The 26,766-nt window shown below is 36.9% G+C and overlaps 2 protein-coding genes across 4 annotated transcripts in view; one reads left to right on the forward strand and one right to left on the reverse strand.

Annotated features, from left to right (window-relative positions):
* LOC135197742 (ATP-binding cassette sub-family F member 3-like) overlaps positions 1–8,064 on the reverse strand; it is a 34,055-nt gene extending 25,991 nt beyond the window's left edge. Inside the window, exon 1 of the mRNA XM_064224797.1 lies at positions 7,910–8,064. Coding sequence (XP_064080867.1) covers positions 7,910–7,985 — 76 coding nt within the window. The 5' untranslated portion in view covers positions 7,986–8,064. The remainder of the gene's footprint in view (positions 1–7,909) is intronic.
* A 2,086-nt stretch (positions 8,065–10,150) lies between these two features.
* Positions 10,151–26,766, forward strand: part of LOC135197743 (uncharacterized) — a 35,925-nt gene continuing 19,309 nt past the window's right edge. For 2 of the 3 annotated variants that reach the window (XM_064224798.1, XM_064224800.1), the window contains exon 1: positions 10,151–10,705. Coding sequence is in view for 1 of the 3 variants with exons in the window: in XM_064224799.1 (XP_064080869.1) it covers positions 10,700–10,705 (6 nt within the window). In the remaining 2 variants the exon portion in view is untranslated. The remainder of the gene's footprint in view (positions 10,706–26,766) is intronic. The other variant, XM_064224799.1, reaches the window with a different exon arrangement.

Here is a 26,766-nt window from a genome sequence, read left to right on the forward strand (position 1 = left end):
TAACAAGTTGTTGATTTGTGTGTACGAGGTGTTGGTAATCTAGGTCACATAAAAAAAATTATTACCAAAGGTCACATAAAAAATTAGTAAGTCAAATTTGCATCCTGTTACTATAAAGTGGTAATCTAGGCCACATAAAAAATCTAGTCAAAATTTTCCATACTTCTTGTTGTCTTTCTTTCATGCTGATCTCAATACTGGCTTTCAATATACGTATATGCTTGTTGTATGAAATGAAGTAGAGATCACAATATAAGAATAAAACAGTTTAGACCTAAAGCGGACTGGCAGATGAAGGTTAGCTACAGAAGCTCGTTAAAATTCTGGTGAAAGAACAGGCTATTAATAAAGCTAGGCTGTATTTTAAGGAAATCATGAGTTTTTATCAACGTATACTAAATATAGCAAAAAGACCGATTTAAAAAGGAACATGATGTATTATCAACATGCGCATCCTATAGGAGTCTAATGAACCTAAGCATTCAACTAAGCAATCAAAATGCTTTCCCATTGACACTGAAAGCAAAACCTTTATTCTAATAGTTTTTGAAAATATGTTTCTATCTTTTCTCACATTCAGCTGTTTACTGGCTACTAACCCAGAAAACCTTATAACCATCATCGGACTTTGACTTTGAGTATTGGTCTATGGTATTTCTAGGTAACAACCTTGAGTATTGGTCTATGGTATTTCTAGTAACAACCCCGCACAGACTGCAAGGAACAGTTCTGCGAATACGAAAGCCACTAAGGACTGGGGGGTCAAATGCATTTTGTGTGTTTAGTAATAGCCTCTGGGGGATAATTACAGTCAACGCCAAAAAATAACGGTAAATTCTTAATATCAGCTAAGCAACCAAAATAACATAAGAATAAGTCAATTTCCAAGGAAACACCTGATGCAGAGCAATTACTTAGGTCTACCTTGGTCTATTTTTTATATTTATATTGATAAGTATATACAGAGGTACCTCGAGATACGAAAGCTCAACTTACGAAAAACTCGAGATACGAAAGCTGACACGAAAAATTTTACTGCTCTACATACGAAAAGTTTTCAAGATACGAAAGGTTTCTGAAAGTCCGAGATTCGCCCGATAACAATTTTGAAACTTGCACCGCGCGCCACCATCTTAGTTCTAGTAGACTCGTCACCATCCTCCTGCTCTCCCATTGGTTCCTGATGCTAGCCAAGCCATGAGATCCTCTCTCCTATTGAACAGCATCCCTCCCATCATGCATCTTACGTGGTGGTTGTGCCTTCGCTCGGCCACTTCGCACCCGAAGCTTTATCGTACGCATGCGGCATTCGTTCGGTCCAACGATTTCATTTAGTATCGTAAATTCGTTAGTGATTTCGTTGTGCTACTTTATCGTGTTGTGAGAACCTAATTAGTATACGTACTACATACGTAACTTAATTACGTACAGTACATATAGTCATGGGTCCCAAGAAAGTTGCTGAAGTTCACAGAAAGAAGAGAATGCTTTCTATGGAGACAAAGATAGAGATAATAAAAAAGTATGAAAGCTGGCTTGCGGTTGAGTGTGATCGCTAAGGAATATGGCCGCCAAATCCGTCGACGATAGGCACCATCCTTGAGCAGAAGGAGCCATTAAAGCAGCTACACCTTCCAGGGCATGACTATTTTGTCCAAACAAGAGGAGTCATGTGCATAATGAAATGGAAAGGCTGCTTCTTGTATGGATCGAGGACAAAGAAATTTGATGGCAATACGATAACTAAGACGGCAATCTGCCAGAAGGCCAGCGCTATTTTGGCGATTTGATTGCCCAAGCCGAAGACGACGGCAGAGAGGGGACATCAAACGGCAACCCCAGAGTTCAAGGCTTCTCATAGGTGGTTCGAAAAATTCGTAAACGGACTGGCATCCATTCGGTGGTGAAGAAATTGAAATTACGTAAAGTATAAAAAAAGTAAAAAGAAATGTAAAAATCAAAAAAAAAGACAAAATAAATTTTATTTTAGGTTTTGGTGTAAAGTTACAGTTGTTAATGTGTTTTTGCAAAGTTTAGTTTGTTTTTCTGACATCTTTTTGTGTTTCGTAAAGTTAAGTGTACGTATCTGCCGTTTGTCCTCCTCCTCCTCTGCTGCCACTTTCGGAGATAGCCTCACTCGAAAGGTAAGCTTCCACATTTTACGTTCTACAGTAATAATATTTCTTGTACACTAATATACACTTTATATACATGCTTTGCATTTTTATTATTAAGTTACGAAATTGAATGGTCCAAATTATTGTAGTATTTCATTGTTTATAGGTCAATTTACCTTTAATATGAAATTTACTGGGGTGTTTTTGGAGGGCTTGGAACGGATTATTCATTTTACATGTAAAATGTGGTCCAAGATACGAAAACCTCATGATACGAAAGGCGCCTCGGAACGGATTAATTTCGTATCTCGAGGTACTACTGTATTATGAGTGGGCATGGCTGGTGTGAGGTAAATTCTAAGTTAACTACAGCCGACCCCCAAAAACTAATGTTGAATTGTTAGGGGAAACAACCGACTGGACTAGCGGATCCAGTTTCCACGCGTGTGAAGCCACCCTCCGAAAAAGTACTTTGACACGTCCTGACACCGGAGATGGGCATCAGTCATGAGTTGTTGATGGTGAAAGCAGGAGCTCGAGACCTACTCTCCTTTCAAAGTAAGTATTTTCTCCAAAGTTAGAAATTAAGGTCATATTTTAAGATTAAACAGGTTAATGAAAATCTGGCTCTACGCAGTGCTCACTACCTCCATGACGCTTTCGAAATTATTACTTACAAACTACGAATATTTCGAAGATTAATGCCATTTCGATTTTTGTGGAGTCGCTTGTGTCAATAAAAACTTCCCATTCCATGTGCTAAATCCACACACCACTTGTACCCATAGACGCTGGGCACTTTCTTCACAAAAACCGTAAACAATGACTTCCAACCACAACTTATCCAAGGGGGAACTACGATTTTTTGCAGAAAAGCAGCGTGCACTAGATAATTATTTAAATAAATAGTTAAACGGCAGTATAAGGTCATGAATTGCATATTTTTTTACATATTCATGATTATTAATTTGAAAATATTCGTTGTTGAAAAAGTAACTAGATTCCTGACTCAAATATCAACAGTTTTGCTTGTGAACGGTACCTACGGCATTATTCGCTCTCTCAATTGTTTATCAGTGTGCCAATTGGTATGTGTTTACCCTCCAAACTGGGTATAAGGCTTACACAAAACGGGGAAATAAGTGAAATTAGCGTATCTATTTGTAGTACGTATGTATGATACATACTAGAGCAATTTTATCATTATTGCATTACTATGAAAACTAGAATTCATGGAAACAGTTTGAAAATGCATCGGCGTATGTGAAGCTCCACTACTATGGGTTTCATATACAGTGCAAGCACGTTTTCTGTGACGAACACTCGTATCAGAACGAGATTTTGCTATAGTGTATTACACCCAATGCTTCAGTTTAAACTTATTTTTTTGTATGATTTTCTATCTATCTATTTAATAATATACATTGTTGTATATATCTAACGATCCAGTTGACTGATTTTTTATTTAGGCATTGATCCACTCCTCTCTCTCTCTCTGAAAGTTAACTTCAGTTTAAACATATTTTGTACAATTTTTTCTATCTATCTAATAATGGTTTACATTGGTGTATATATCTAATGATTCACTCTGTTGTTACCTGCCAGTTGACAGATTTATTTATGCACTGATCCACTCATCTCTCTCTCTCTCTCTGGTAGTGGTACCTACTGTAAATGTTGTTAGTGAATGATATCTGAATGTATGGTGGAGCAGTAAAACGACAGACAGTATAATTTATGGTAAAGTGACTGTTATACTTGTGGTTGGTTACCTTCTTCGTAATCCTCATTTGGACTCGGTATCAGCAATATAGTATACTTGTATTACAAAGATGAAGAAGATATGGCCACCACGGAACGTAACTGTCGGCATGGTTGGAGAAATTCATTTTCACGCAACTTTTCAACATTTTAAGCATGAAAAAGCACCAATTGCCTTCAGATTGGTTTGAATTGCTAACTGGTTATAGTTACTCTGTGTTACAAATAAAAATTGGGCCTTTCTACCCAACATTCATTAGAGTTAATCCCTTGATTATAACGATGCACATATAACAGTCGCTTCCCCATAAATCATAGTGTCTATCGTCTTACTGTTCCACTGTACATTCAGATATCTCTCACTCTAATAACAATTTTATAGTAGGTACCACTACCCCACAGAGAGAGAGAGATGAGCGGATAAGTGCCTAAATAAATCAGTCAACTGGCAGGTAACAACCGAGTGAATTGCTAGATATATACACCAATGTAAACTATTATTAGATAGATATAGAAAAAAATTGTACAAGATATGTTTAAACTGAAGTAACTTTAAGAGAGAGAGAGAGAGATGAGCAGATCAATGCATAAAATAAATCAGTCAACTGGCAGCTAACAACCGACTGGATTGTTAGATATACTATACAACAATGATTATATTAGATAGACAGATATATATAGATAGAAAAATCATACAAAATAAGTTTAAACTGAAGCAACTTTCAGATAGAGAGAAGGAAGAAGGATAGGGGTGGCAGTGGAGGTAGGGGGAGAGGGTAGGCAGAGCTTTTTACTGTTGTGTTCGTATCCATTTCTGGCTAATGGAGTTTTTGCCTCTTCGTACAGGGACAAGTGTCTTTATTCTTTACAATTAGTGATTCACGATACCCTTATAAATTATGGCAATGGGTGTAATACATTATAGTAAAATACTCCTTCTGATACGAGAGTTCGTTACAGAGTTATTGCCAAAAAACGTGCTTGTACTGTCTCTGAAACCCATAGTAGATTGGCAACGATGAGTCATTTTGCCATCGTCTGCTCGTATGTACTTCAGACATAGGGTAAACAACCGACTGGACTGGCCAACTCTCTCACTACCGCGTTTTTGTCCACCCTCTGAAAAAGTACTTTAACACGTCCTGACACTGGAGATGGTCATCAGTCATAAGTTGTTGGTGGTGATAACAGGAGCTCAAGACCTCTACTCTCCTTACGAGGTAAGTATTTTCTCTAAAGTTTGAAATTAAGGCCATATTTTAAGATTTAAACAGGGTAATGAAAAGTGTGGCCCAAACGCAGTGCATACTACCCCCATGACGCTTTCGAAATTTTTACTTACAATTAAAAATGTTCAGAAGATTGACGCCCATCTCGATGTTTGCCGAGTCGCTTGTCAACAAACTTCCCATTTCCTGTGCTAAATCCGCACACCATTGTACCCATAGACGATGGGGCACTTTCATCACAATCGTAAACATGACTTCCAACTACTTACTTATCCAAGGGAACTACGGCATTCTTTGCGGCATTTTGCGCTCTCAATAGTTTATTAGTGTTGTCAATTGGTATGTTTGACCCTCCAAACTGGGTATAAGACTTACACAAAACCGGGGAAATAAGTAAAATTAGCGTATTTATTTGTAGTATAGTATACATGTTACAGCAATTTTATCATTACTGCATTAATATGACAACTAGAATTAATGGAAACAGTTTGTAAATGCATGGTGTATGTGTTGAAGCTCCACTAGATTGGCAACGATGAGTCATTTTCGTACGTCGTCTGCTCGTAAGTACATCAGAAATATTTGTAATCTTTCGGGGTTAATTTGGTTTCAAAAAGGGATAATAGACATGAATTAAATAAATAATTTGAAATAACAAAGTAAAGTTGAATTAAATAAGGAGTAAAAGTAAACAATTAAGGGAATAAAGCTTTGCACCTCATAAACAGTGTAGTCGTCTGCTGCTCATAACGTGTTTGTGGAGCGAGTGCTTAGGAACCACGAACGGCAACATGGTTCAATGCAATTTGGAGTGAATTAAGACCAAATTGTGTATAATTACAATCAAATAAGCACTGTGGAGTTTCAGTTGTGATGGCAGTAAGGATAAAACCACCCACCAATTACAAGGTAAAAATGAATTCAGTTCAAACCATGACCCACCCGGAATAAAAAATTTCTTACTTTCACTAATATAGGCAACAAAATGTTGTTTTATTGTGCTGATTACAACTGCAATCTTGAGTAAGATAAATAAATGTTCACATATATACGCTAACATTGTTCAAATGAGTGCTGGGAAGGCTGGGAAAGATGGTGGATTGTCTGTGGTTAGAATGGCCAGTCACGCGATTGCCGCAATATTGGATTTCAAAAATTGCCTTGAAAACATATTGTACAAAGAGCTAACATGCTTATTTTAGTTCGTATGGGGCTTTCATATATCACATTATGTTAACAAAACTTCAATCTTTTTGGATGGTATGCTTAAAGTTGTAATTGTATTCTTGTTTCACCAATTAAATATCGAGTGAATAAGGCCTGGCAACATGATGACGATGGATCGCTCCTCGGTTGTTTACCCTATCTGTAATGTTTTGAGGTTAATTTTGCTTGGATAACAGACATGAATTAAATAATCATTTTGAAGTAACAAAGTAAAGTTAAAACTAAATAATGAGTAAAGTAAACAATTAAGGGAATAAAGCTTTGCACCTCATAAACCGTGTACTCGTGTGCTGCCTGTAAACTGTGCTTGTGGAGTGAGCACTTAGGAACCAGGAACTGCAACATAGTTCAAGTGCAATTTGGAGTGAATTAAGACTAAAACATGTATAATTACAATCAAATAAGCACTGTGGAGTTTCAGTTGTGATGGTAGTAAGGATAAAACCACCAATTACAAGGTAAAAATTAATTTCAGTTCAAACCATGACCCCGGGAATAAGAAGTTTCATACTTTCACTAATATAGGCAACAAAATGTTATTTTATTGTGCTGATTACAACTGCAACCTTGAGTAAGATAAAAAAACATTACGTATATATGCTAATATTGTTCAAATGAGTGCTGGGAAGGCTGGGAAAGATGGTGGCTTGGCTGTGGTTTACGATGACACCTACACAGTTGCTGCCATATTGGATTTAAAAACTGCCTTGAAAACATAATTTACGAAGAGCTACATGCTTATTTTAGTTCGTATGGGGCTTTCATATCTACATTACGTTGACTAAACTTCAATCTTTGAATGGTATGCTTAAAGATGTAATTGTATTCTTGTTTCACCAATTGAATATCAAGTGAATAAGGCTGAGCCACGCAATGACGATGGCTGCACTGCAGTGTTTCCCCCTACTCCTATAGGAAGCTGTAATTTCATGGTAAATACCCACTGTCTCTATTACTTGGATTAACCATTAAATCTATTATTGGTGGAGCATTTAGAGAAGCGTTTTTCTACAGTGTATCAATGTTACCTCTCTCTCTCTCTCTCTCTCGTCTCAGGCTAAGCATTCGTTCATTTATTCCCTCTCACCTCTTCTTCTCTGACATTCTTCTCTCTTCTTTTGTCTGCATATGGTATATCCCACATTGTTAACCATACTAAAATGTTAATTAATATTAATATTTCGGCCACAAGAAAGAGTATGGTAGTAGCAGCAGGCATACGCCTACGGTACGCCAGGCAGGTTGAGCAAACACCATATTTTAGGCGGTGACCCGTCGTAAAAATGAGGCATTTCGCTTTCGCAAATAAAATGGCCTTGAAGGGGCTCGCATAAGTCGCCCTTCCCGTTTCCAAAATCAGATGAAAGGGAACCGATGAATTCGTTATTTAGCTTTGATGGGTTAAAGGTTATTTAGCTTTGATGGGTTAAAGGTAAGTCCACTGTCCTAATAAACATGGTCACGTTCGCTCTGTCTGAGCCACCTGCTAAAATATTAGTATTTGCTCGCTGTCTCCATAATTTTAACCACTCAGATATGACAATAAGTTTAACGGGAATTTTTTAAGTAGCTCACCTTCCACATATTGGAATATTTCCTCGTCGATGTTGGGAAATTTATCCCGTAGGAGCTGGGTGGCCACCTCAGCCATGTTTACATTCAGCTGTGCGGTTCCACGTTTAATGTTGCAGGATGAGAGTTAAAAGACGACCCATGCACGTCGGCTCCATACGCGTTTATGTTACAACACCTCACCTATTCTCTCTCTCTCTCTCTCTCTCTCTCTCTCTCTCTCTCTCTCTCTCTCTCTCTCTCTCTCTCTCTCTCTCTCTCTCTCTCTCTCTCTCTCTCTCTTATTACTCCAATCTTATTTTTAAAATGGTCGCTGCGGGCTCAGCCATTCCATCTTGTTAAAAAAATTTTTACGCGCACCAGGCAACCGACCCTTTAAAGAAGAAGAAATTTGTCGCTAATGTCGGCTGCTTGGACATCAGAAATGCCAAAATTTTGTTACTTCCATGGTAATCATAGTTGCTTTTAGTTGCTCAAATGGCGACCATCTAGACAATATCATAAAGCCTATGGGATTAGAATAGCTTTTGTAACGTGGGTTTTAACGTTATTCTTACGCTGTTGTGTCCTGTCTTCAACTTTCGTAAAGTCTTTTCGTTTCTTGGTGATTACTGGGAAATTCCGTCGTGTGGAACATTTTACCATGTTAATGGGATATCCGTAATGATGATAAGTAAAAGTGAAGGCAAACAGCACCTCAATACGGAAACAGCAAACGATGCAAGATAGAAAAAATCAATTGCTCTTTGATAATGGAAGGTTACTGACCAGATACGAACATGTTGGAGGAGAAAGTAATATTCTGTGTTATAATCTACCAATAACAAAATAAAATAAAACAATACTATCCACGTGAAAAAGTTGCTTTGTCAGCAAATCGTCTCTCATAATTACGAAGAAAATCAGGCGACAAAAAGGGCAGAGATAAAGTTGCATTTCGAAGAGAAAATAAACTGATATTATTTGAATTCAGTAAATAGCAGAGAGCAATCTTGCTGAAACTATCATCTCTCATCGAATCTCTCGAGAGGAAAATGCTTAGGCATAAAGACAGCAATTTCAAAATATAAAGGGTGTGGTCTTTATTTTGATCGCTGTTGGATTATGGATAGTGATGGTATAAAGTTCGGCTGCTCTTGGAACATATTTTAGAGAATAGAAAAGTTTACAGGTGCTAAACATCTGTAGTTGAGGCATTGAAGGTTCCACACACACTAGAATCATCTGTCTCATGCACAATAATACACAGATAATAACAGAAAAGCTAAGGGGAAATAATTCATACAGGAATGGATTAGATCAGCAGGAAGTCTGAATAACAGATGGAAAAATTAAACTAGAAAAAAGTAGAATAAGAAGTAATTTCCTTGAAACATGTTTGGAGGTATGCAAGGAGAAAGATGCTACACATGAGAGGCACAGGATTTTGAATGTCAAGTAAGGAAGGTAACAGAAGGAATGATGGAGAAGACAAGGAGGTAATGAGAGATTAGGTAATGAGAGAAGTTTTAGGTTTAAGGAAAAAAAAGTGTCATGTTAGTTTACATAGACGTAGGTAAAGCTTAAGACAAAACAATAGAGATGTAACAAGAAGGGTGTTGAGGACGAACTGATGTATAAAATCATTAGTTGAGAGCTGTTAGAATATTCTAGGATAAAGTGAGTCGTGCGTAGATTATTATGTGTAGATAGGCTAAGTATAGGTGTGAAAATTATTGGTTTAGTGCAGAAGTGGGTATGAGATGGCGTGTTGTTCTGATGAGAAGTTTGGAAGTCAAAGTTGCAAAAGTACGAAGGAGTGAAATAAATGATTTCCATGGTATATGCTAGTTACAAGGAATGGAAGAGTAAGAAATGAAGAGATAGGACCAAGATATGATGCTGTAAAGGGGCCGGCATAGGTAACAAGAACGAAATAGTGTCTTTTGAGAGGGTGGTTCATAATTAAGAAACCTGGTGTTTATTATTGGAAGTTTTATGCCCAATGTTCAATACTGCAAACATGAGAATTACTCTTATTCGTACTAATTTTAATTGTTCCTGTTTGTAAAAAGACAAACTAGTAACTAGTTTATCTTTTTACAAACAGGAACAAATTGTGCTTATATGCATATTTGAAGGGAAAATGACCGCGTACTCTCTACGCGAGTTAGCAATCCAGAAGGGGGCGTGTGTGAATCTATTTAACCGAGAGGAAAGGAAGAACATTGAAACACCCACCTCTCTGGACTAGTAGTCTCTCTCTGCTGCCTGCCTCACTCCTCTCAGTCAGTGGTCCGACTTGTGAAAGTGAGGTTGGGAGTTACAGTTAGTAGCCGTCCCCATTGTTCACTGGTAATATACCTTACGCCGCGTCTGTTCTTGAGGCGATCTTTTCTCTCAGCCTGGACTCTGGCCACTTTACACCTGAACCCAACTCTGCACAAGTCAACCTCCGCCCCCCAGCGACGTTAGGCTGAAATTGCTCTGTGCCAAGGCCTTGCTCTGTACTTTGATGATCTCAAAGACCGGTAGTCTGAATTAAGGACTGTCCGTTCGATTTCAAACAGATATTACGCACCAATCTAACTTCGAAGTGTTCCAACAGTCTCATGGACACTTCTATCACCAAACGTTAACAATATTTATGTTCATATCAAGGCCAGATCATGTTAATTTAGCATACTGCAATAGATACCTTGTCCATTGCGCTGTTCGTCAGGTATAAGAACTGAACCAAGTCATGACAGGAAATTAGATGAAGGAGGCATTTCGATCTTAGATTCAGCGTCTACAGTGAACAACTAAATCAGCATGAAGGTAACTACAGCATTTTTAATTACTTAGTACTCAAACTTCTCATTGGATCATGTCAAGATTAGCGAACCTACTAATTTTGAAGACAATATATAGCCTACCACTTTGATATATATTATATATATGTATATATGTTTGTTGCAAAGGAAAAGGACCCTAAAAGGTGTCATTGTGAAAAATAGTGTTGGTTCCGGGTAGGTATTTGGGCAAAACCAAATTTAACTGAAATTAACGATTTTTTCATTTTATGACAATTCTGTAGCTATATTTTAACTTTGTATTTAGTTGCTTTTTCTGTACTCTGGTATCAGCAAATTATATCATATATAATATATGATAATATATATATATATATATATATTTAATAATCTTATATATATTATTTTACAATTTTATTTCGTCCTTTTTATCTCATATTCTAACTCATATCATATTTTTAAAAAAGCATTGACTTCATTTGATTTATATCAATGTTTTTAATCTTGAACGATACAGTCTTAAGTTTGTATTAAATTTTTATCTATTTTTAAATAACGCCTGTATCCATTTTGATAAATTTTTTAAACCTTAAGTGGTTGCTGAATAACCTTAAGTATATAATATTTCATATAGACTCTCCTCCATTTAACTTTTTTCTCATTGCCCTTCGTAACACTGAGTTACCTAAAATTCCAATCGAACTTTTTGGTGAGGGAAACCGCAAACCTCTAGATTTCGACAAATTCGCATAAATTGATGATTGATTATATTAACGCCATTTTAGTACCAGAAGTTGCAAACGAGCGAGTATTTGTGTTGAACGAAACTAGTAACAATATGATTTGCTACTGTGTTTAGACTCTTTAGGTCTAGACTCAACTGGCCTCGCAGGTTGCAATTGAACCGCGCCAACACATTATCGTGTGCCCTCTAGCGAGCGGACTGGAAACATATAACTGTTTGAAACCAAGTTAACCAACCGATTTTAGAATGAGATGAAATACGTTAATTGCTACTATATATATATATATATATATATATATATATATATCATTATATATATATATATATATATATATATATCAGGGAGGGTTTGCTGACGCTGTTCTGCCAGTGAAACAATGTTTATATTAGTTGCTTTTCTAATAATAGTATACGAAGATGAAAAGACGATTTCTTGACGCCCGTTATCATCATAATAGTAATGAATTATATTAGTACGTTGTGAAAATAATGGCAATTATATTCCCGAAGCATCAGACATCAGGGATGGAATGAAGCCACTTTCACAATCGTAGGACCATAGTTAGTTTCCGGCTTTATTAAGTACACACAGAAGAGATTGTTAAATATATGTACTATATATATATATATATATATATATATATATATATACACACACACATATATATATATATATATATATATATATATATATATATATATCTGTATGCATAAAATTGTAATATACATTTTGTACAACATGCGGTGGTGCGTGTGTGTGTGTGTGTAATTTTATTAGTTAGCTCCTTTTGCCCCAAACGAATGTCTTTGTAGAAAGTTCAGTAGGTATTGAAAAATATATCATATATAATGAATAACTTGATCACGAAGTATATAAGACGTGATGCTATGTATAAATAAAGGTTTTTGCTACGAAGGAAAAAAATGAAAAAGCGAGATAGCCAATCACTTTCGGTCTAGTGCGACCCTTTACTCAGGCACAACTGATCTTACAGAGGAAAAACATAGTCAAAGTAGGCTTAATATCCAAATTGACATTACAAGATTAGCAATAAGGTTGATTTCACTCTACAGAAACGAGGAAACGCCTGAGGACAGGATAAGCGGATTTAAAGCCGCCACACCTTGGAGGATACACACGTGGTCAACAGATGATTCATCCAGAAAACAATACATTAAAAAAAGAAAAAAAAAAACAAGGAGGCATATACAACTTATTACCATGAAATTTACAAAAATGTTCCCCCCAAAAAATAATGAAAAGACGAAAAAAGAATATAATTATATCGAGCAAGAGAGAGAGAGAGAAAAAAATAGTAACTATATACATGTGGGACTAATTTATTAGCAGTTCATTTATTTTAAGGTCCTTCATAAACATTTTACAAATATACGGGTCCAAATGGTACAATCCCAGACTATGATTTAGGTTGTTTTTATTAGTGATTTGTATAATTGCTGATTCCAGTAAATTTCTTGAAACATAATCATTAGATCTAGCAGTTACAGAGGTATCACCCCAATTAATACAATGAGATTTTTTACTCAGATGGATAAACAGTGCATTTGAAGTCTGGGCTGTTCTAACTGAATGCATATGCTGCTTAATAGGTACGTATAAATTTTTACTTGACTTGACTGGACCAATAATGCTAGAAGTGATTGTGTGGTGAATTTATCAAGCAAACAAATAAGTGATAATGCAGTACGTGCATTAGGCTTTGGGTTGTCATTCTTCATTTGTAACAAACCCTCAGCTTTGTCAATAGCGATATCTCTATATAAGTTTGAAAAATACTGTGACCTACCACAAAATCATTTAGACATTATCAAAGACATGACATATAGTGCTACGCTTGCCTATCATGAAAATAACTTCCCCGCTCGCTACAGAAAAAGTTGAAAAGAATTGAAGAATGATAATAGCTTACACATTACTAAGGCTGATAAATCCAATAGTTTAGTAGTTCTGGCCAAAACTGACTACATATCATGCACGCATACCTTACTAGAAGATGAAATAACTTACTAAAAACTCGCAAAAAATCCGTTGGACCAAGTAATAATAAAAATTTTAATATCAATATCAAACAAATTCTTAAAGATAAAAAAGAACTTTTGTGTAGGTTAACTGTAAAGTGTCCCTCATTACCTTATTTATATGGCCTAGTCAAAACTCATAAGGAAAATAAACCTATGAGCCCATTTTTGTAAATTTCATGGTAATAAGTTGTATATGCCTCCTTGTTTTTTTTTTATGTATTGTTTTCTGGATGAATAATCTGTTGACCACGTGTGTATCCTCTAAGGTGTGGCGGCTTAAAATTCGCTTATACTGCCCTCAGGCGTTTCTTCGTTTCTGTAGAGTGAAATCGACCGTATTGGATATTAAGCCTACTTTGACATTCCTCCAAGCTTTGACAATGTTTTTTTTTCCTCTGTAAGATCAGTTGTGCTTGAGTAAAGGGTCGCACTAGACCGAAAGTGCTTGGCTATCTCGCTTTTTCATTTTTTTCCTTCGTGGCAAAAACCTTTATTTATTATATATAATATATATACATACACACTCGTATGATACGTGCATTGCAAATGACTGTACAGAGGAAATGGCAAATAATCCTGGCATTCGTATCATAGTGATTACGTAAAGCCGAGAGAGAGAGGGAAGTACTTTCCATCTATATTACCGAAAATAATTTGCACGAAACCAGGAGTACCGTTTGCACTCATTCTATTGAGACGTTTTGGCCCGAAGACATATTAAAAAAACTAAATAAATAAATAAAAACGTCGATGATGTCATTCTAAGATACATCACGCCTCGGTGACATCAAGACATCGACGTCACGTCTCATCTCCTGTGATTTAATTTTTTATTTTCTTTCTTACGCGAAAGTGATTCTCGGGAATGATAGTGGCCCCATATTCAATCAAAGGTTGACGACGAAAGTGAATGTAGGGCTGACGATGATGATTGATAGGTGAAGTTATATGTGCGAAAATGCTGAAGAAAAAAAAAATGAAAGACTGGCTGAGATCGGTCAAGACCTGATTGGTTGGTCTATTCTCAGTTTGGTTTAATTTTATATTATATATTTGTGCCTGTATTTACACACACACACACACACACACACACACACACATATATATATTATTATATATTATATATGTATATTCATGTATGTATTCATGTATGCATTTATGGCCAAGGAATTCAATTTAGGCATGAAAATATTCATGGTGTATATATATATATATATATATATATATATATATATATATATATATATATAACTATATATATGAATAACTTGATCACGAAGTATATAAAACGTGATGCTATGTATAAATAAAAGTTTTTTGCCACGAAGGAAAAAATGAAAAAGCGAGATAGCCAAGTACTTTCGGTCCCTCAGTAAAGGGTCCGAACAGGACCGAAAGTACTTGGCTATCTCGCTTTTTCATTTTTACTTCGTGGCAAAAAACCTTTATTTATACTATATATATATATATATATATATATATATATATATATATATATATGTATACATATATATATATATATATATATATATATATATATATATATATATATATATATATATATATATGTGTGTGTGTGTGTGTGTGTATGTGTGTGTGTGTGTGATGTATGTGTATGTTATGTATACACACACATATATACTATAAATACCATGAATATTTTCACGCATAAATTGAATTCCTTGGCCATACATGCATGCATGCATATATACACTCATTTCAAGAACTATAAGTATGAATATTTTCATGCATAAATTTAATACATTGTACATACATGAAGAACAGTATGCATGAATGATCTCATACATAAATTAAATTCATTGTATAAACATACATACATACATGAATACATACACACACTGCAAAAACTACAAGTATGAATATTTTCATGCATAAACTGATTTTTTTGACCATACATTCATATATGAATACTTACACGCCCTTCATATACTATAAACTAATTTCATGTATAAAAAATATAAGATTCTTCAAATAATTGAACAATTGAGGAACCAGACAATGGTCACCAAATTGCTAGACTTGATAAGCGGTTTTAAAATCATATTGCAGTGATATTTCCTTCAAACAGATTCAGAGTTTAATGAAAATAATTTCTTTATAAGAGGAGTTGTGATCTGCTCATTCAACTTGAAGACGTGAATGCTTCACTAAAATGAATGTGAAGAACTAAGAGCAATTAGAGAGAAGTCTGCAAAAAAGGAAAAAAATAGTGATATTACTAAAAAGTTGAGAAGCTATAACAAAAGACAAATATCAATAATCTAAATAATTTTACAGACTAATCAAAATCATTTCATCAATGGTTTAGGAAAAAAGGGAAAATGAGATTTTTTATGCCTCAATATAGCACAGGTTAAATTCACGTATTATGTAATATGTCTCCGAGGAATAATCAATGGGAAATCCAGCAGAGTCCTCCACATGACGTCATACAGTCCTTGAAGACTTTCGGCTCTTCGCCCGAAGCTATGAAGCAGCTCCGAATCCTTCGTGCTGAAGGATGCAAATGAGCCCCCAATCCAAAGTCTCCAGGAGCGCCTTAGTGGCGTGGTTGGTATCCATTGAGGAGTGAGAGATGTGTATTTCTGGTGATAGAAGGTCACTCTCGACGTGGTTCGGAAGTCACGTAAAGCCGTTGGTCCCGTTGCTGAATAACCACTGGTTCCATGCAACGTAAAAACACCATACAAACAAACAAAGTCTCCAGGGATCGGAGTCCTCAGACCTCGGAGAAGTCGATCCTGGAGACGCTCCGGTTCGGGGGATCCCGTCACCGAAGACCAGGTGGTTTGAATAAAAACTAGGCATAAGAGAAGTCCTCTGTATCGGTATCATTAGTCAAAATGATTTTCCAGTGTGTAATCAACGCATTCGGAGCTTTTGTCGCTGCTTTCGTGCTGCTACTTAGGATCGTGTTTGTGGGTGGCATCAACTGGAGGACGTCTCTCGAGACCGAACTCCTTTGCTGCGATGTCGCTCAACAAACCCTTATGGAGTTCAGGAGAGAAAACAGAATGCGCCGCATTCTGCATTTCATTCTGAACTTTATTGGACTTTCTGGTATGATTGGATACGATGAGCCTTCTCTGTCTGCCTGCAATGGACCCTTGCAAGCCTTGGTGAGGAACACTCTCCTAGGTGAGCAGGGAACATCCCCAGCTGAGGAGGTTCTTCGTAGAGTAGATGAACTCGTTTTTTTGCCAAAAGTGTTCCTGTTTCTTACAACCGTCGCCATTACAATGTCCCTCTTCAAAGGGAAGAAGAAGATTGCTGGAAAGATTGAACAGACTTTGGTAACTGAAACTGAAGAAAAGGACATAGACTGGATAACGGAAGACGAAGACGAATTAACTCGCGGAACAGTAGATGACAGGATAAAACAAGAAGAAGAGGACAGAAAAGAACTGGAAGAAGACGACATAAGAAAACTGGAAGAAGAGGTCAGCAAAGAACTGGAAGAAGACGACATGGGAAAACTAGAAGAGGACAGTAAAGAACTTGAGGAAGACGACATAGGAAAACTGGAAGAAGAGGTCAGCAAAGAACTGGAAGAAGAGGACAGGATAGCACTCAAGGAAGTAGAGGAACTGAACCAAGATATTTTGGAACTTTCCGTTCCAGAATTCACAAATGAAACCAGTTCCATGGATCTCGAATCTGAAAACTGCGAAGCAGAGAGCATCGACGAGGTCCCCCAGGAGGAGCCACGAAAGGAAGAGGAGAACGTCCCCCCAAAACTGACAAAGGAAGTGAAATTCGTTCATGGAGACTTGTATGAATTCCCAATATCGAAGACTGAGAAACTCATTTTACGCAAAATATGGAAAGAGGTCAGGGAATTCACACAATTCTACAACGTTCGCCTCGACCTTCCCGAAGACAACACCAAGGAAGTTGCCTATTTGGAAGGCGCTGAAAATCGTGTCCAAATGGCCTTCCAGCACATCCGAGAAATCCTCGAAGAACACGAGAGAGAAGGATATAATATCGATGCTGAAGACCTCGACAGTGAAGAGCCCGCTCCCCCTTCTGAGGAATTGGTGCACGAGCCTGAAATTGGTTTGAATTTTGCTGCCATCCTCAAGAAGGGTCCTCTAGAGAAAAAGAAAGAGAAGAAGCAAACTTTCTTCATTGTGCAACGCAAAACTTTCCCCATCATGGAGGAATGGCTCGAAGAGGACGACGAAGACGAGGATATGGAATTTGAAACTGATTTAGAAACTCCCGAGAACGATAACTGGCAGTTCGAGGAAAATGAATGGGAGTTCGAGGAAGATGAATGGGAGTTTGAGGAAGACAGGCACAAGATTATTGTTGGCATATCGCTTCGCGAGGCTCCTGAAGAGGACGGCCAGGGAGGCATGCGAAGCAGACGTTTACTGAAATCTGTGCCCCGACGACTAAACATTCTTCTTCCTCATCATAAAGAACAGGAAGAGGCTGAAGAGGAAAAAGTTCCTCTTCAGGAAAAGGCGGAAGAGCCTGCAAAGGAGGAGGAATCAGACTGTCTAGAGGAAAACTTCGAAGAATCTGAGGAACATCAGGAAACGCCCGGTCTCACCCTGAAGGAATCGGTAGAAGAAGATGTTCTTCACGAAGAAAAGGAGGAAAACGGTCCTCCTCCTCCCCCGGAAGACAAAGCCAATGGACCTGAAGAAGTGGAAGCGAAGGTACAGGAAGAATCAGAAAAAATGTCCTTTGCTAACATAGCAAAGATTCTTCCTGGGCCGAAAAGTGCCACCCCCGCTGAAAACTCTATGGCAAAACCAACTGGCCCAATTAAAAACCCTGAGGTACCACGACCTGCAAAGGGAGATAACTGGAAAACGACCCGACCCCGAAGATGTGGACCTCTCAAACAGTGTGGAGGAAAAGCCTTCTCCTTCCACTGTGAGAACGACCTGGACATGGGTCAGATCATTGGCAAAGGAGGGAAATTTGCCAAGTTGGCCAGGCAAGACCACGGGGTTGTCATGAGCGTCCAGAACGATGGTTCGAGAATTGTCCAGCTCAAAGGCCCCAAGAAAAATGTTGAAAAGGTCTACAACGAAATCAGATTCCGAGTGGACAAGGTTTTCAACATTAGCGAGCTGACGCAGGTCTCAAAAGGGTCTTTGCAGTAGGAAAGAAGATTTTCGTGATGACTGTTGATCAGGAATTCAGAGAGGCCATATTGGGACCACAAGAGCTAACCCTTCGGAAACTCATCAGGGAACAGAATGTGGCCATCTACCTCCCTGACAAAGATGATCAGCGGAACTACGAACTACATCAGTATCTTCGGCCCACTCAAAGAAGCCCAGGAAGCTGGAAGAGTCATATCTAAAATGATTGATGACATCCAGAACTTTTCAGCAGAAAACGACATGAAACTTGTGGGCTTAGACTGGTACCAGTTCGACTTGGGGTTTGAGGGCAGACGTCTCCTTCTTGCCCTCAACGGACAAGGAGCCAGGGAAGTCAGAAACCTCTTCAAAGTAACACTGATTCTTCCGAAAGAAGAAGACGAGAGGGAAATAGGCTTTTTAGGAGGAGACCTGAACCAAGTTAAAAAGGCGTATGACCACCTTCGTCTCCTCCTTGAAGAGGTCAGTGTAAGAAGTTGTGACATCACAACTGAAGGACTGACCAGAAATGGGGCTGGCCAATACCGTCTGGAAGTGGAAGCTCAACACAAAGGACTTCTAGTCGGCCCCAAAGGAGAAAATCTGAGGAAAATCGAGAAATACAACAACGTCAAGATCATTGTGCACAAGAAAACAGATGGCTTTGTCACCATACAAGGTCAACTGAAGGATGTGGAGGACGCTTGTCTCGAAATTAAAGAAGCCATGACGCCCAAAGGAAAGAATAAAACAGGCCAGCAAAGAAGAATGAACTTCCCACAGGAGGAAATCGTCCCAGGCTTAACCAGGATAGAAGATCGCCTCTACGGAATCCTCCTAGACAGGGAGGAACGAGCAATGGTCATCGGCCGAGGAGGACACAACATCAAAAGACTGGTTAACGAATACAAAGTCGTCTTCCAAGGCCCCAAGGCGGACGAAACCTCTAACAACTGCACCGTCAGAGGGAACGAAAAGGACGTCGTTGGTTTCTTTAACGAGGTCCAGGATATCGTCGCTGCCAAAGGGCAGAAGAGGAACTTCGACGGGGGACAAAGGACCAAACGAGGAGTCACTTTGGGCGACTTCTTTTGAAGCGAAGGACGAACTTTTCAGTAGGAAAGGAAGATTTGATGAAGAAGAGCGTTGTATTTGGCACCAGTGTAAGGAACAGGAATTAGTGTGAAAGTGTTGTGATTGTAGAAAAATAGAAAAGGTGGATAGTAATATCCCCACCAAAAAAAATATAAAAGACAAAAGCCCTAAAAAATATAAAATGGCAAAAAGCTAAAAAAAAAAACCCCGAAAATTATTAGTTTAAGTGAATTAGTTTTAAGTGATTCAGAAAAATAGAAAATAAGGTGGATAGTATATACCCCACCAAAAAAAATAAACACAAAACCCCTAAAAAATATAAAATGGAAAAAAAAAAAAAAAATTATTAGTGCTAAGTGAATTAGTTTTTAAGTAAGCTAGTATAAGTGTTGTGATTGTAGAAAAATAGAAAAGGTGGATAGCAATATCCCCACCAAAAAAATATATAAAAAATAAAAAATCCATAAAAAATATAAAATGGAAAAAAAGAAAAAAATTAGTATTAAGTTTGTAAGGAAAATCATTTTGCTATTAGTTTAATGATTAAAAAATATTATTTTATGTTAAATGGGATTTTGTGTCTGTGTTAATTTGTGCGAGTGACTTTGCTTCCAGATCCCGATTGCAGGATCTGGAAAATATTAAGTTACAAAGCTCGATATCGATATCCCGAAACCTTGGGAATAACTTCCACCCAAGGGGAATTGTCATAGGTAAGTGTCTCCCCCCAGACACTTATCTAGGCAAGTGTCTCCCCCCAGGCACCTAACTAGCTAAGTGTCTCCCCCCAGGCACTTAACTAGGTAAGTGTCTGGCCCCCGGCACTTGACAACAATTCCCCTTGAGTGCCAGTTCTTCCTAAGGTCTAGGATTCTTTATCGGGCACAAATTTGTAGCTTAATGTGTAAAACGAAAATAAAAGTCACGTGTACATGTGACATAAAATTCACACACAAACACGCACACACAAACATTAAGCCACAAACATCGTTCCATATCGAGTTCCCTCAATACCTCGGGAATCAGTTTCTCACCCAAAGGGGAATTATCATTCCCTAGTGCTCCCCCCCAAGCACTTGATCATAATTCCCCTTTGGATGAGAAAGTGATTCCCGAGGTATTGAGGGAACTCGATATGGAACGATGTTTGTGGCTTAATGTTTGTGTGTGTGTGTGCGTGCGTGTGTGTGAATTTCATGTCACATTCACGTGTGTTTGTGTATTTACATATGCACACACATGTGTATAAATACATACACATGTATGTGTATTTTACATATAAATGTGTGCATGTGTAATATTTACACAAATATGTGTATGTATATGCTTATATATATAACATACATGCATGTATGTATATTTACAGACATGCACACACATATATATGTGTCTATATTTACACACATATATATATGCGTGAATAACATGTCACAGACACTCGCTTACTACGAAAATAAAAGTGACGTGTGCTTGTGACATAAAATTCACACACACACACGCACACACAAACATTAAGCCACAAACATCGTTTCATGTCGAGTTCCCCCAATACCTCGGGAATCACTTTCTCACCCAAAGGGGAATTATAATCGAGTGCTTGGGGGGAAGCACTCGGGAATAATAATTCCCCTTTGGGTAAGAAAGTGATTCCCGAGGTATTGGGGGAACTCGACATGAAACGATGTTTGTGGCTTAATGTTTGTGTGTGCGTGTGTGTGTGTGAATTTTATGTCACAAGCACACGTCACTTTTATTTTCGTAGTACGCGAGTGTGTGTGACATGAAATTGTCACACAACAAACACAAGATATGTATGTACATTTGTATACTCACATATATATACATATATGTGTGTATGTGCACACATAATATGTGTGCGTGTGTATCTACATACACACATATACATGTTAATATATATATGTATAATTTATATATAATATATATATATAATATATATATACGTATATATATATATATATATGGGTTGTATATTTAATACAACATTATATGTTATACACAATTATGAATGTTATATTAGCATATATACATGTGTATTTGTTTCTATTTACAGACATGCACCAGACATTGATCACACAACACACATACACACACAAGCCACACACACATATATTATATATTGTGTGTGTGTTTGTGTGTGTGTGTGTGCTGTGTGTGTGTTGTGTGCGTGCATGTTGTGGTATGCATATACACAACATACGTGTTGTAAAATACTCACTCACACCACCACACCACACAAATATATTATTTAATATATATAAATATTAATATTATATATATATATATATCTATATATATATATCATTCGCAGCCTACAAATGTCCTTCAATATCTAAATTCGCTTTACCTCGGAATTGATATATTTTCATATATGTACCGAAGGGAAATTTTTTTAGTTGATAACTTAATTCGATCCCATTGGGGGGGACGAAAATTATTATCAACTAAAAATTCCCCTCCGGTACATATACTGAAAAATTATAAAAATTCCCGAGGTAGGGATGCAGAATTTAGATATTAAAGGAACATTTGTTATGCTCGAATGATATATAAATGAATCCACCGGTTTTCGATGTGAATAATTTCATTCAACACAACACACAACCACCACACACACCACACACAACACACACACACACAGCACACACAACATTATATATATTATTATAATATATATATCATATATGCATATATATTACATTGTGATTGTATATGTTTTACACATTATTATGTGTAAAATACCATTTCTACACATGTATGGCATTATTATGATTACATAATATATATATATATATATATATTATATTATATATATATATATATACGTTTTACTTTTACCGATTGAATTCGTTTTCAGTGCTTTAATACAATGGAAGTTCCTTGAACATACATTTATACATGAATACATACACAACTTCAAGAACTATAAGTATGAATATTTTCATACATAAATCGAATTAGTTGTGCATACTTGATTACATGCCCACACTTGAAGAACAGTATGTATGAATGATCTCATGCATAAATTGAATTCATTGTATAAACCTATATACATACATGAATACATACACAGCTTCAAGAACTATATGTATGAATATTTTCATGTATATATTGAATTCTTTGTCCATACATTCATACATGAATGAATACTACACGCGCTTCAAGAACTATAAACTAATTTCATGTGGAAAGAAATAATTATATGTATACTATTCGTCAAATAACTAACCAACTGAGGAGGAACCAGACAATGGTCACCAAATTGCTAGATTTGATAAGCGGCTTTAAAATCATATTGCACACACTCACGTGTGAGTGTGTGCGAGTGTGTGCGTGTGTGTGTTCACTGAAAAAAGTCCACAGTATAGTTAGACAAAAGCTCTAAGCTCTTTACACAAATTTTTTATACATTTTATATATAATATATATCTATATATATATATGTATATACTATATCTATTATATATAAATTGATATATTATTATATTATTTATAGATCTATTATATCTATATATATTATATTTATATATATATATATATACATATATATATATAATATATATATATATATATATATATATATATATATTATATAATATTATATAATTATATATATATATATATTATATACTATATATATATATATATATATATATATATAATATATATATATATATATATAAAATATATTACACAACCCAGGTGACTACCACGTCTGTATAGAAAGCTCTGTATAATTAGCTCCATCTCTCTCTCTCTCTCTCTCTCTCTCTCTTCCAGGTTTATCCTCTCCTCTTCTCTCGTGTGACTAATTGATCGTCTTCCAGTCTTGCTACGAGATCACACCATCTGAAAACACACTGTTCTATCTTATAACATCTGTATTTCTATCCCTATCAGTTCTTTCCACCCTCATTTACTACGAAAGATGTTCATCTTAACAACTTAATCCTTCTCTGTCAATCACTTCCAACATCCACATTTTAATTCCATAAAGGATACATGGCTCAACAATCTCCCCACTTAATAGTATAAGCTCGTACATTCCCACCTTGGTTTCCACAAACAACTTGATTTACCTGCTTTGTCTTTTGTTTTATGTTTTTTTTCTGTTTTCATAGTCGTATAGGCTTATGTTATTTGCGCCTGATGTTGTATTTTTCTTATTGTTGATTTTCTTTTTTGTATAGGCCATGTGCTTGCAAGAACCGAAGAGATTACTGTACACTGTGTTTATTTTGCATTATGTCTCTTTGTGGACAAATTTGTACTAATAATTGTATATTTGTTGTCAATAAAATAACTAACTACCTAACTAGGAGTTGCAATTTGTCTCATACGCAACGTTTATTAACGCATACTCTTACGAGAGCAACGGCTTACATTTGTTTTCCATCAACCAATTCACCATTCACTATCGACTTTCTATCAGCTTTCTCCTCTTGCAAACACTTTCAATCACTCTCACTATCTCCTGCAGTTTCTCTTCGTTATCTCCCCCACAAATCAGCATTGCTTCATCTCATTTAATATCGCATTCCACCCGTGACTTATTTTTTTAAAATCAAAACTTCGTTCACTCGTCCGAATCCTTGTCTCAGATTTCTACAGAAGTATCAGTCCACCCTTAAAGATATGAAAACAGGACTGGAATATGAAGTTTAGGCCAAAGAATGAAAGGGGTTGCAGCTAGGGGCCCAGAGGAATGCTGGAAAGAACGCGAAGTAATGCCCACAGTGCGCCGTTGTTCTTTGCATAATCTAACAGAAGACTTACGAATCCTTGGTAACTTTGCCAAAGAAAACCTCCCGCCGTCCAATGTCAGACAAGTACTTTTTTTCTCTTTTGTCTTTTGCTTAACTTAGCAAAGTAGCACAATTATCGGTCTACTAATGAACGTAGCAGTGTTAAAAAGGTATACGTTTGAATATATATATCATATATATATATATATATATATATATATATATATAATATATATAATATATATAGTGTGTGTGTGTGTGGTGTTTTGTGTGTGTGTGTGTGTGTGCTTTTATAGCATAAAAGGTAGATTTTAATTGTTTTGTTTTGATGGAACATTGAACAGTATGTATATGCAGTTATACTCTCATTAATATTTTAATTTATTTTTGTCACATACACTTCTATAAATAAGAATATTCTTTATTTTTGTAACGTACACACTCACAAATAAGTATATTAATTGATTTTGTAACACAGCACTCATATAAATAAGTATATTTTTTTATTTTTGTTACATACTTGTGATATTTTTGTACATTCACAAACCTCAAGCAACAAATATCGTTTTGAGATCAAATTCACTCAAACGTCGGAATAAACATGGAAGGGGAATTAACACAAGGATTAACAGACTCCATTGACCCCGTACGTAACCAGGCGGGCTCGAACCACCGGATGGCTGCGTGGAAAACGCAGACCATCCAGTGATTCTACCACTCTGCCATCGACGTTGCTTTTTTAATCTCCTTGAGTGAGTGAACGTTTCTTCAAAGCCTTAATCGGTCAGGTGTGATGACTAAACACTTTCCGGCAGATTACGCATTTTGATTCGGGTTCTTCCTGCTAGAGGGGTGACGGAGGGGCGGGGGAGGGGGTGGGGTGCAAGCGATAGCGACAGCGAGGAGAGATGGCGCTCCAAATTATACACGGCGTTGGCGATGGGTGTCAATCAATTTAATGCAATTCTGGTTGAAAGGATTGCAATTTTTGGGTAATGGCGATATTTTGTGAAGGGATGGCCACAATATTTGTTTTTTTTTAAAGCTTTTTGCGACAAATTTCTAATTCATTTGAACTGGGGATCTATTGCGTCATGTGTTCGTTAAGTGTTACCGAGGCCTGAATATACATTTTCGTACACTGAATATTACAAATGAAAATTTCTCTTTGAAGTCATATGAATTTTATAAATCTTCCCTCGTAGGCTGGGTTGTACCGTCAGTGCACCTCACGCGGTGCACTGTAGGCATTACTTAACGGTTCTTTGCGGCGTCCCTAACTGCAACTCCTTAATTCCTTTTACTGTACCTCTGTTCATATTACCTTTCTTCCATCTTACTTCCCACCCTCTCCTGACAATTATTTCAACATTATTTTCAGTGCTGGACGACCTCAAAGGTTCCAGTGCTTGGCCTCTGGCCTAAATTTTATATTCCGGTTCCAGTTATAATATCGTTCGCAAAAACTGCAATAGCCATGAATCTTTAATGCGAGAATCATTACATATTTTTAATTTATTTCATTAAGAGCATTAAGAGCAACTCACTTGATAATTCAACTGGCAGTTTTTAAGAATAATTGCTTGTAGATTTTTTTTTTCTTGTCGATGGCAAGTTACTGCACTATTTCGCCGGTGGGCCGGAAAAAAAGTATGTCCGTTCACGGTCTGGATGATGTTCTTTCGTGTCTAAAAGTCACAGGAGACGCGACTTTGTTTCACAGAGATCTTCAGACAGCTTTTGTTTTTACTGCAGTATTCTTGAACGTGCTGTCATATCCAGTTTAGTTCCTTTTCCCTTATTTGAATCATTTGCAGAACGTAGGCCATTTGCAAACCAATTTTTAAAGTCAGGTTTCTGGTGCTCGTACTGGTGGTTTGGTTTGTTTACAATGAGACGACTTCTTGCTAGCATGGCCCTACGCCCTTAATAGGTAGCCCGTATACTAGGTGCGCTTAAGTTTCGAAGTGGGATAAAAGAGTCCCGATACTAGGCAGTTAATATCTTTACGGGATTATTCTCTAGGAGCAAGAGGCCCAGTCAGCGCTTAGATGGTCTATTCTAAACCAAACGACACAGGGTGGTTAGTACCAATGGGACTAACAACTAGAACAACTTGGCAAGTGTAATCCCTCGAGCAAATCGCACCAGTGCGTCTAATCCCTCGAGTATTTTGCACCAATAAGTCTAGTCACTCGAGCAACTTGCACCAATGAGTCTAGTTACTCCAGCAACTTGCACCAGTGCGTCTAATCCCTCGAGCAACCGGAACCAATCAGCTAATCAAGCAACAAACACCAAGGATCGACCAAGC

This window comes from Macrobrachium nipponense, chromosome 21 (assembly GCF_015104395.2).
Source record: "Macrobrachium nipponense isolate FS-2020 chromosome 21, ASM1510439v2, whole genome shotgun sequence".
In the NCBI taxonomy this organism is placed as follows: domain Eukaryota; kingdom Metazoa; phylum Arthropoda; class Malacostraca; order Decapoda; family Palaemonidae; genus Macrobrachium; species Macrobrachium nipponense.